Source organism: Monodelphis domestica, chromosome 6 (genome assembly GCF_027887165.1).
Source record: "Monodelphis domestica isolate mMonDom1 chromosome 6, mMonDom1.pri, whole genome shotgun sequence".
Taxonomy (NCBI): Eukaryota; Metazoa; Chordata; class Mammalia; order Didelphimorphia; family Didelphidae; genus Monodelphis; species Monodelphis domestica.
This window is the reverse complement of record NC_077232.1, coordinates 43,456,288-43,468,763: the sequence shown is the minus strand read 5'-3', so window position 1 is coordinate 43,468,763 and position 12,476 is coordinate 43,456,288. Positions and strand designations below refer to the sequence as shown.

The following is a 12,476-nucleotide window of genomic DNA, read 5'->3' as shown; positions in this document are numbered from 1 at the left end:
CAACAAGGGTTAGCAAATAGGTTTTGCTATTTTGTACATGATTTTTTAACATTTTAACTGTGTAGCAAGGTAAAGGGCTCATTTTTTTTCCTGTTTCCTCAGTTGGATTAAGTGAAAATTTAATGAAGGTTAAGGCTAAATTTAAATTGTTCTTGTATACTATACCTATTTATAAATATAGTCAATAGATAGTACACTATAAATTTTGACCAAAATATCTTGGAATTATAAGCTTTTTGTGGGGCTTTTATCATTATGGTCAATTACACTTATATCTTGACATCTCAACAGTTTCTCTAAAACAAAATTGAATCATGCCGATTTACTACAGAGTATGGTAGATAGCACAGTATATTTAGAGGTGGAGAATTTGATAGTTGAATCACAGTTTTGTTGTTCATCATGTTGTATGACCTTGGGCAAGTGGCTTCTCTTGCCTTCTTTATTTTGTAAAATAAATGGTTTGCACTACCTCTAGGATCCCTTACAATTCTAACTCGTGTAAGCAGCTGGTGCTAGATGGTTACATCATTTTTTGGAAAGGTTTTTTTACTCCAAAGGACAAGAACTAATTTCTATTAAGAATTCTATGGAGACCAGACCAGTGATTCCGTTCTATTTTTCATTCTTCCAGCTGGATAGCTCCAGATCTACCTTAGAGCTGAGGCCTAATGAGTCTCTCCCATCCTTCCCTACCCCTACATCCAAACTGAGCTTTGTTCTCCAAAGAGAAGAATGAGGACTTTTACCTTATTCTCATTTAGCTTTGGACTCTTCCTTAACTTCTCATGCTGGTGTGGGTTCTCTCAATTAGACATTTGAAATTCATTTTTTTTTCTTTCTCTTCAGATGCACTTTTTAAAGCTTCTAATTGGACTGCCAGTAACTGGAATTTATCCTTGCTCTTCTGACCTCTTGAGAGCTGTAAAAAAAAGCTTCCCTCCCTTACTCCAAAATGACTTTTCCTGTAGAAAAACCATTTCTTGTCCCTACGCTCTTTAATTTCATCTACTTCATCCCAACCCTTTCCCCATACCCCGTTCCATTCTACATTGTTTACCCCATTGCTACCTCTAGACTTTCCTTCCACCATTTTCACTTGGCAACTTTGATCTTGGTGGCCATTATATTTTGACACTCCCCAATACATTTCCCTTCTTTCTACCCCATATCCTGCCGTCATATCAGGGGTGTCATCTTCAACTATCACTCGCAAAATGTTCCATGTTTGGGAACACTGAAATTTCTTTATTGCATCATAGTCTTTTATCATTTTATAATTTCATCTTTCTTTATGCCTCGTGATCTTTAGCTCTATTCTTTGCCTTCATCACAACCGTCATTCACTCTTACCCCGAAATTCTTTCCCAAGCCACAGACCCTATATTGACTACACTCTATTCCCTTCCCAGTCTCAATCCCTTGGCAAACCAGTTTAACTCTGCTCTACCCTTGGCTCTCAAATTTCTCACTCTCTTGTCCTTTCACCCATCATTCCTTACTGAGGGAAATTATGAAACTGCTGATTTGATCCATTACAAATTTGTCATCTAATCTCAACTTGTGCAGCAAAGGAAATTATTTTTCAACCTCTAAAACAACCCTCTTTCAGCTGAAGACCTTGCCTATTCAATGAAAAACAGGTCATTTTCTTCTTCATTTCTAATGGCATAGTAATATTCTGTTACACAATATACCACATTTTATTCATCTAGCTAATGGGTACCTTCTTAGTTTCCAGTTCTTTTTTAACTTCACAAAAGTAGCTTTTATAAATATTTTTTCCTTGTTGACATTTATAAAAGAAGTCCCTTTTTTCCCCTTTCTTTGATTTTCTAATATTGGTCTTATTGGGTCAAAGATTATATGCAATTTAGTACTCGAGGAACATAGTTCTGAGTTATTTTCTCAAAAGGTTGGCTCAACTCATAGCCTTATCAGCAGTGCATTAATGTACCTGTTTTCCATCAACTCCTGAAACAGTTGTCTTTTTTGGTCTTGTTTTTGGTCAGTTTTGCTAAAATGATAGGTTTGAATTGGAACCTCTGGATTGCTTTAATTTGCATTTTTCTAATTACTAGTGACTAGGATTTTCTTAGCTTGGTTTTCCTTCTCAGAAAACTTCCTGTTCATATTATTTGCCCATTTATTGATTGAGAAAAGGCTCTTTATTTTTATAAATTTGAATCCATTACCTAAATATCTCTGTGAATGAGACCTTTCTTAGAGAAATTTGGTACAAAGAAAGATTTTCCCCCTTCAAATAACTTGCTTCTTTTCTCATTTTAGCTACATTTGTTATGTTTGTCCAAAACTTTAATTTAGTTGTGTTCTTCTACTCACTCTCCTTTTCTTTTTTCCTTACTCAGAGCCCAATCATAGTTTCTTATCCTTTCTTTTTAAACCTCTCTTCACAATCCACCCTTCATGTTTTGAATTTATTTTGCTAATGACTGATCCTTCCCTAAATATATTTTCCTGCTTATTCTCCCTTCTGCCTTCCCCTTTTCTTCTATTTCTGCTCTTGGGTACAAATGATTCCCTTCTTTGACCAGGTACGGTTCACATGTCACCCATTCTATTCTGCCCTTTCCTTGTTCATAAAATCTACTACTTAGACACTGATTATGTGAGATAATTTCTTCCACTCTTCCTTCCCTTTTCCTCCCCACTAGTATATTCCTTTCCCCTTCCCATTCCTTTCTTAAAAGCCAAAACATAACAAAACTTCTCCAAAGTGCTATCATATATGATTCACTCTTTGACTTCTGATAAGTTTCTGAGAGGACACGTATTTCCCTTATTCGAATGTATATTTCTGATTTTCTTGACTCCTATAGGTTTATATTTAGTTTTGTTGGACAAGTCATTCTTTATCATAAACCTGTATCTTTTGCTTTTTAGAATATCATATTCCAAGTTCTATTTCGTTATTCTGATCCTGAGAGTGGCTCCTTAGAATTTGAATTCTTTCATTCTAGTTGTAAAAATTTTTTTTTCTTTGCCATGGAAACTGAATTTTGACTGCAGTGTTTTGGGGAGTTTCATTTTGGGGTTTCAGGAAATTGCCAGTGAGTGTTAAGTTCTAGAGTCAAGAGGACCAAGGTTCAAGTCTTGCCTCAGACACTTCCTAGCTGTGTAACCTTGGACAAGTCACTTAACTGATTTCCTAACCTTACTGCATATCTGTCTTAGAATTGATACTAAAACCCAAGGTAGGGTTTTTGTTTTTAAGGAATTTACACATGCGTTCTTTCTATTTTCTATTTGCCCTCTGGTTCTAAGAAATCTAGGCAGTTTTCTTTTATGGTTTTTTTCTTTTAAGAGATCCTGAGTGTCATGTTACTGTGATTGGAGCATTACTGTGCATATAGCATTATTGTGCTATAAGAAATAACATGGGGAGGGGTTTAGTGGGAAAACCTATAATGAACTGATGCAAAGTGGAATGAAAACCTGGAGGTCATTGTGCACAGTAAGAGCTGTGTTGTAAGGTGATCAATTATGAAAGATTTGGTTACTCTGATCTTAGTATACATATTAGAAAATATAGGGTAATTTCTGGGGTCACTAGCATTTGGGGAGATCAGGGGAGACCTCAATATATAAACATTTAACCTTTTTTGCTTTGAATTGGACAAAACTGTATTTTCTTTCATTTATGAGCATAAAAGGAGTTTGTAGAGTCTGGAGAGTACTTGATTGTGGAGATTTTTGCCTTGTCTTTTCTGCCCCTCCCTCCCCCAAGCATCTAACATAGTGCCAGGCACATAGTTATTGGAATGTAAAAAAAGGTATAAAATTATGTGTATTTATATATATATACATATATATACATACAATTAAACATTTTATTTCTTAAAACCTGATTTAAGGTTCTAAAGGTGGTGTTTCCTCTTGAAATTTTTAAATCTAGCTTAAATCAGAAATGTTCTTTATGGTATTATGTGGCTTCTCAATTAAGAGAACTCTTGAGGAAAATATTAAATATAGATGCCACACTTTAAGAAAAAAATCTTTTTTTCCCATGTCATTGAAACATTTTTTTATTGTGACAAAGCAGGCAGAGTCCTGGGTTTAGAATAGGCAGATTAGTTTCAAATTATCTGACTAGACTTCCTGTTTGGTGAAGAAGTTCCTTTACCAGGAATTTCCCTTCCATGATAGAAAATCACAAATTCTTTGTTTATTTTGATCAAGCTAACTTTTGTTTCATAGATTTATTTCTAGTGTAATGTTAATTAAATATTACTTAAAGTTTTTTGACTTATCTAAGTTTTATCTATTTGTGGTATGGGTCATTTTATCTTTAGTCTATACTTTTAATATTCTCTAGTTTAAACTATGGAGGAGGACATTCATCACAATCTGATACGGATCTTCTTCACAGACAGAATTATGGAGCCTCTCATCAGCTTCCTGGATATGCCAACACACATCATTCCACTGGTAACAATCCTGTTATCAAGTCTGTCATGAATCCCCACAGATAAAGGGGAGGGGGCTTCAGTTTGTACATATTTTCAATTGTGAATATGTATGAAAGAGATTCATCTTGAAAAGGAAACTCAAATATGAAGATGAAAACTTTCTAACATACTGATTCATTAGTTAATATAAGACAATTATTAGACTAAGGCGTTCTGTTTTTTTACATCATATTTAGAGAAATGAAATCATAGTTTTATTTTTGAGACTAGGTCTCCCTATTTTGCCAAGACTGGAAGTAGCAACTACTCACAGGCCTGATCTCATGCCATATCAGCACAGAGATTTTGACCTCTGAATGTCTGATGTGGGCAAACTCATTCCTCCTTAGACAGCCTGTTGGCTCCTGTGCGTTTGCTATCTTGGGGCTGAATTTAGCAAGGATACCTGATAGGCTTTTCCCTTGTTGCAGTTCAGAACTCTTGAGCTTAGATCATCCTTTGCCCTCAGCCTCCTTCACTATCAGGTGTTACAGGTGGGCACCACCAAGCCCTAAGAGACTGTAGGATTCTTAAAGTAAATTTTAATTTAACTTAAGCTCAGCATTATTTTTTTCAAATTAATCATAAACTAAGAATTTGTCTTTGTAAAAGTGGGTGGAAATAATATGTGTATTTTTGTAATGTATTTTAATATATAGGTCTTTCTGGAATATTTGATACTAATATGAACAATGCTGGCCCTAAGACTAAAGAATCTTCCGTGATGAATTTCCTGTCTGCTATTGAATCCCGAACTGCTCCGGCCACTTCTTCGGGAACTACGCTTTTACCACAATTCAGGGCTCCATCATGGCAGACAGGTAACATTTTTGAATTCCATATATATATATATATATATAATTAATTTAGAATATTTTTCAGTGGTTACATGATTCATATTCTTTCCCTCTCCTCTTCCCTCCCCACTTCGGGACATAGCCAACAGGCATTTCAGCTGGGGTTTATGTGTATCATTGATCAAGACCTATTTCCATGTTATTAATATTTGCAATAGAGTGATCATTTAGAGTCTACTTCCCCAATCGTATCCCTGTTGAACTGTGTAATCAAGGAAATGTTTTTCTTCTGTGTTTCTACCCCCACAGTTCTTTCTCTGGATGTTGATAGTGTTTTTTCTCATAAGTTCCTCAGAATAGTCCTGGTTCTTTGTACTGCTGCTAGTAGAGAAGTCCATCACGTTCAATTGTGCCATAGTGAATCAGTCTCTGTGTACAACATTCTCCTGGTTCTCCTTTCACTCTGCATCAATTCCTGGGGGTCGTTCCAGTTCACATGGAATTCCTCCAGTTCATCATTCCTTTCAGCACAATAATATTCCATCACCATCAGATACCATAATTTGTTCAGTCCTCCAATTGAAGGGCATCCCCTCATTTTCCAATTTTTTGCCACCACAAAGAGTACTACTATAAATATTTTTGTATACATATTTTTCCTTATTTTCTCTTTAGGGTACAAACCAAGCAGTCCTATGGCTGGGTCAAAAAGCAAGCAGTGTTTTAAAGCCTTTTGGGCTTAGTTTGAAATTGCCTTCCACAATGGTTGGATCAATTCCCAATGCTACCAGTAATGCATTAGTGTCTCAATTTTGCCACATCCTCTCCAACAATTACTTTCCTTTGCTGTCATATTAGCCAATCTGCTAGGTGTGAGGAGGTACCTCAGAATTGTTTTCATTTGCATTTCTCTATATAAGAGATTCAGAGCACTTTTTCATGTGCTAACTGATAGTTTTGATTTCTTTATCTGAAAACTGCCTGTTAATGCCCCTTGCCCATTTATCAAATGGGGAATGGCTTGATTTTTTTTTTTTACAATTGATTTTGCTTCTTATATATTTGAGAAATTAGACCTTTCTCAGAGGTATTTGTTATAAAGATTTTTTCCCCAATTTGTTGCTTTTCTTTTAATTTTGGTTGCATTTGTTTTGTTTGTACAAAACCTTTTTAATTTAATCAAAATTATTCATTTTACATTTTGTATTATTTTCTATTTCTTGCTTGGTCTTAAATTCTTTCCCATAGATCTGGCAGGTATACTATTCTATGTTCACCTAATTTATTTATAATTTCCTTCTTTTTATTAGTTGTTTACCCATTCTGAATTTATCTGGGTATAGGGTGCAAGATGTTGATCTAGACCTAATCTTTCCCATAATGTTTTCAAATTTTCCCATAGTGGGTTCTTGTCCTAAAAGTTGGGATCTTTGGATTTTATTGTATACTGTCTTGCTGAGGATATTTACTCCAGGTCTATTCCATTGATCCTCCCTTCTGTGTCTTAGCTAATAGCATATTGTTTTGATGACCACTGCTTTATAGTACAGTTTAAGATCTGATACTGCTAGACCCCCCCCCCCCTTCCTTCACATTTTTTTTCATTATTTCCCTTGACATTCTTGATCTTTTTGTTCTTCCAAATGAACCTTGTTATAATTTTTTCTTATTCAAAATAAAATTTTTTGGTAGTTTGATAGGGATGGCACTGAATAAGTAAATTTATTTGGGTAGGATTGTAATTTTTATTGGCATTCTTGAATTTTTAAGTTCATGAGGAAACTTGTAACTTATGATCCAATGTAGATTTTAAAATAATGTGTACATAAGATTTCCCTCCAGGGTGAAAATGAAAGTGAGGTATGGCTTCTTAATAATATCAGAAGCATCATAATGAAGATCTTAAGTGAGGCTAGAGAGAATAACTCATGATACCAGATAGCATTTTGGGGCTCTATCAGTGAAAAAGATCAGTCAAGGAATAGGACTACTGTGCAGGGAAATGGCATAATAGAGGGCAAGAGGTAGAGCTGTTCCTTGTTTCTGGGTTTTTTTTGTTGTTGTTGTTGTTTTTACCTTTCAAGGAGAATCCTAGTATTTGGATTAGGAAGCCCATAAGAAAAGTAACTAATAGCGAATTGAATATGAGATAAGGAGACAGCATCTAGTGGCTAAGTGCATCATGGGTAAAGCCATGCAGACACAAGTGAACCAGGGATAAATTGACATCTGCTCCTTAGTTATTTATGGGTTTGACTAAAATATATGATTCAAAGTATTATTGCTCAAAATTGAAGTGACCTGTAATAGCTTTATTTACAAAAGAGGTAGAGTAAAAGTAGAGAAATACAGAAAGGTAGAGAAGACTAAGCCAGGACTTACTGACCTTCAACTGGAATTAAAATCTCTATAGAAGACAGGAAGTGAAAGCCAGCTAACTACTCACCCAAGTTCCCTCCAAAGAGACAGATCAAGACAATGACTGGAGCTGAAGGTAATCCTTGAGGCCAACTTTCCTCCTTGAGCTGACCTTTTTCTTGAAGCTGACTTCCTACTTGGAGTCAACTTCCTCCTTTAGGCCCAGAAATTCAAAGCCTTTTATAGTGGGTTCTTGTCTCTTCCCCTTTTCACAGGGACCAATCACAGCTTCCAAATTGTCTAGCACTGCCCGGAGGATCAGTGTTTGTGGGAACCAGTTCTCACCTTCTGAAGGTCAATTTCTCATCAAAAAGGTTCACAGTTTCCTGATTGAACCATGTCTGTGGGTATAAACTCTTAAAAGAATTCACAAGTTTCTGAGGGTGTGAACTCTTAAAAGAATTCTTAAGTTTCTGACAAATTGAGATATCACCCATTTTCTGGAGTTTGATCACTCATTTTAGCAAGTAATGTGAGAATTCCCTTACTTAGTGTTCACACTTCACAGTTACAGCAGTGCTACTGTGGCTGAACAATCAAATCCTTCCCTGATGACCAATCAAGATAAAAAGCATTCTTGAGAACCCCTCCAGCCAAGTGTCTTTAGAGCCACTCTTCTCTCTCACAGTTCTGTTGCTATACTCCCTTGTCATGGAGACTGACTGAGTTGCCAGTTCTTTGGATGAGACCCCTGATCTTTCCACCCACATCAAAGTCATTTAGTCTAAATTAACTGCTTACATTCTAGGGTACTGGCAGGGGAGATTGCTGAGACACTGCTAATGATACTTCAAAGATGATAGAGAGCAGTGTTAATCTGCCATATGATGGAGTATTAAAAAAATAATGTAATTTTTAGACTATTGAGAGCTAATTAATTTCCAGGATTGTGATTTGTGAGAAAGATCATGAGGAATTGTGAGAAGAATACTGGATTTGGAGTCAAAGAAGCTGAGTTCAAATACCAGCTGTGTTGTATTTACTCTGTAAAATTTAAATTCATATAAATAACTCAAAGTTCTTATATTTTATAAAGTTTATTAATAATCACTTGAAGTAGAAGAAATACAAAAATAAATAGAAGTTCAAAGCCTGATATTCTAACTAAAGTATGATTATGTGTATATTCTCCTGATGGCTCTCAGCCAGTGGCATTCAGGGAAGAAGAGAGAGTTTACATTCAGAATAAATAAGTTCAGTTCAGTTCATTATATCCCAAAGTTCATTCTGTATCTTTTGATGCAGTGTGGCTTCTGCAGGTATATTTACCTTCTCCAAAAAGATCCACTTTCTTGATTTGGGGTATTGGCAAGTTTCTTTTCCTGAAATTTCTCCAAAAGATTTTAAATCTTTGATTTCAGGATACACAATTCCCCCCTTAGGGGGCTGTTGACCAACACCAGAATCACCATGGGATACATGGCTGAGTTATGAAGTATATGAAACAATTGTTAAAAGACCCCCCCACCCCCGCCAAACAAAATCCCAAATAAAAGAGCAAAATTAAGTTATAGATTAAAAAAATAAAATAAAAATCTTACATGTATAAAATTCCGAGTTTAAAAAAAAAAGAATAAACCTATAACAGGTCCTTGAATCACTAGTAAGGCCTAATTAAAGTGATTTATGTCCCACAAGCCTGTGGGACAATTATAGCAATATAATACCCATCGGCAGCCAGGACTCCAGAAAAATTACCAAACTATAAGAGAACAGGGACTAGGTTTCAGCAGCAAATGGGAAAAATCATTCCCTGGTCTGATTTTACCTTCATTGTCATGGATAGGGGAGCCAAAAGAGCAGCCAAAGTTGGATGTTTGATAAAAGTGTGGCATGGGGAAGACCTAAGTCCGACGCATGTCAAACAACCTCAACCTCGAGCCCCAAACAAGTTCAAGTCGCCTGTCTTGGTGCAGAATCTCATTAATCCCATTGGGATTGCTTGGTCTCCTTGACCTTTGATTCCATGTACTTCGAGTACTACAAAGGATAGGGAAAAAATCAAATATCCTGTTGCAAATATAAAGAAAAAAATAATTAAAAAATCATAAATTTCATAGTTCACATTTTATGTGGCAAAATGTGTTAGCTAAGCAGAGGCAGAACACAAAGGTTTCTCAATCAAAAATAAGATCTATTTCTCTTTTAACTTGGCCATGATCCACAGTGAGTATACATGATTTTTTTCACTATGTAAAAAGCCTTTTTTTTTTTTTTTGAAAACCCTTACCTTCCGTCTTGGAGTCAATACTGTGTATTGGCTCCAAGGCAGAAGAGTGGTAAGGGCTAGGCAATGGGGGTCAAGTGACTTGCCCAGGGTCACACAGCTGGGAAGTATCTGAGGCCAGATTTGAACCTAGGACCTCCCGTCTCTAGGCCTGATTCTCAATCCACTAAGCTACCCAGCTGCCCCCTAAAAAGCCTTTTTTAAAAACAGCAGTACAACAACTAATGCAGATTCTAAGAAGTACCCAAATCCCCAAAATTACAAGAGCCCATTTTAGAACAATTGCAACCAAACCTGCTATCGTTAGGATTCACATGAGTCTCTATAGCCACTTATGTGTCATTTAAAAACCTTTGAAGCTCAAGGATGTTTGTCACAAGTTCTACAGATCTAGCCAGTCTTTCAACCTTGGCTGAGATATTTTTAACAAAGTCATATATTATTATCATCATTCCAAAATTTGGCGGGAGAAAACAGAAACATCACTGTACTGTTGATGAAAACCTTTTGGGTCAAAATGTCACCAAGAATCTAGATCATTCTAGTGGAAGAGTAGAATAAGCTGAAGAGTTACAAATATTTTTAAAAAAAAAACATTTCAAAGCTACTAAGCTTCACAGGAAAAATCATTCCCACCTCCCAGATGAGATTATAACCCATTTCAAGATAACTAAGCCACTTGGGCACCTCCCTCCCTCTGCTATGAGACTGTAAAAGTGTAACAGAACTGTCTTCATTTAGCTGAGGACTAAAAAGTGAAAATCATTTCAGATGTCTCATCCATTACATTTTCAATAAATACAGAGATGGAAAAATACAATAGTGCTATTGCACTTTACTTCAACTACAAATGGACCTTTACCTCTTGTTACAAACAACTCAGAGGCAGACAAGCTACTAGATATCTAAAAATCACTTCTGAAGACCCCGTAAAATCAATTGAGATATTTAGCTCATTAAATTCTCCAAAGGCTGCATATAGGTTGTAACCAGTTTGATGGAGTCCATCCATCATCATCATCTATGTGACAAATAACAAAGGCAAAAAGGAGCAAAAGGCTGTTAAGGCAATATGTGATCTCGATGGATCTGGGGACAAACTCAGCATCTCTAAGGACTTACGGTTTTGCCAGGAAAAGGATTTTTGCAAGGTGTTTATAGGCTTTTCCAATGATATGTTCTTCAGTATAGTCAGAAGGGAGGTACAAATAAAGACAATGTAACAAAATATAGCTAATAGTCAAAACACAAAATTGAAAATGACATAGTATAATGGAATGTGATAGATTAGATTAATATGTTAACTTAAAAACAAAATTAAATCTTAAAAGTAAAATACAATAAATATGATAGGATATAGTCATTCAATGTCAATAGAAAGTACCCATTTTACATGGGAGCAATATTGAATCAGAAAGTCCTTCCCCCCCCCCCCCCCAATTTTGATAACTTATGAAGTGGTTAACAGTAAATTACATACATCTTATATTTAGAATTATGTCACAGAGACTTCTTCATTATGGAGAGGGGAACAAACTAAAGCAATTAACATCAACAAGGCCATGCAGTCTGAAAAGGCTTAAAATTCACCTCCAGACTCTTTGAGATCCCTTCTCCTGAGTACCATCATTCATCTAGAATCCTTTGCCCACACCTCTTGTATCCCCCATACTGAGGGGAATTCCCATGCTGAGTACAGATGTTTGGGTGTGCATTTTGATTTGCTTCATTCAATAATAATTCTTTTATTTCCTTCCTTAATGTCTCAACTAAATTAGTGTTCGCTTTATCCTTCTCTCCCTGTTCAGCAGTTAATTCCTTTATTTCCTTCTTTAATGTTTCCATTAAATCAGTGTTCTCTTTCTTCTTTTCCTTATGTCCCTCAAAAGCATAAACTGCCACTTTTAAATTCTTCAAGGTCCATATTAGGCAAGTTTCACAGCTAGTCATAATATAATTTTTAACTACCTTACAATTGTTTTTCACAAATTGTATTCTGATTTGTCTAATATTTCTTTCCCTAGAAAGATCTAGTTCTATATATCTACCTCCCCGCTCAATAAATCTATCCATAAACTGAGAGGAGTTTTCACTTCCACATCAATCCATATGGGATCATAAGTGTGGTAAATGCTCTCTATATTTTTAATAACTACAATAAGCTCATATTCAAAGGAAGGAGTATTTTTCTTGAATCTCTCAAAATCTTGGGGGGAGGTAAAGGGTGTGTGGTCCCTTAAATATACCAAATCTCCAGTTTTATTGAAGATGGGTACTTCCCTTAAGGGGAATAGGAATTTAACTGAATGATTTGCAATTTCTGCCTTTTGGCTGGATGTTTGGGTTGCTATGGAGTAAGTAAGGAGAGGAGGAGGAGCGGGTGAGCTGATAGGGAGGGGTTGGTCCGGGGATGGGGAGGCAGGGCAAAGGGAATGGGATGTGGGGCTGGGGTTGCAGGCAGGGGAAAGGGGCAGAGGAGGGATGAGAGGTAGGATGGGGGGGGTGGGCTGGGTAGAGGAGGGAGGAACTGGGACAGGAGAGGAAGAACAGCCAGGGTGAAGGGAG

At 36.2% G+C, this 12,476-nt stretch overlaps 1 protein-coding gene across 2 annotated transcripts in view; it reads left to right on the top strand.

The window, feature by feature from the left end:
• QSER1 (glutamine and serine rich 1) overlaps positions 1 to 12,476 on the top strand; it is an 80,084-nt gene that overhangs the window by 25,040 nt on the left and 42,568 nt on the right. For both annotated transcript variants that reach the window (XM_016423472.2, XM_056801972.1), the window contains exons 2-3: positions 4,337 to 4,449; positions 5,129 to 5,290. In XM_016423472.2, coding sequence (XP_016278958.2) covers positions 4,337 to 4,449; positions 5,129 to 5,290 — 275 coding nt within the window. The remainder of the gene's footprint in view (positions 1 to 4,336; positions 4,450 to 5,128; positions 5,291 to 12,476) is intronic.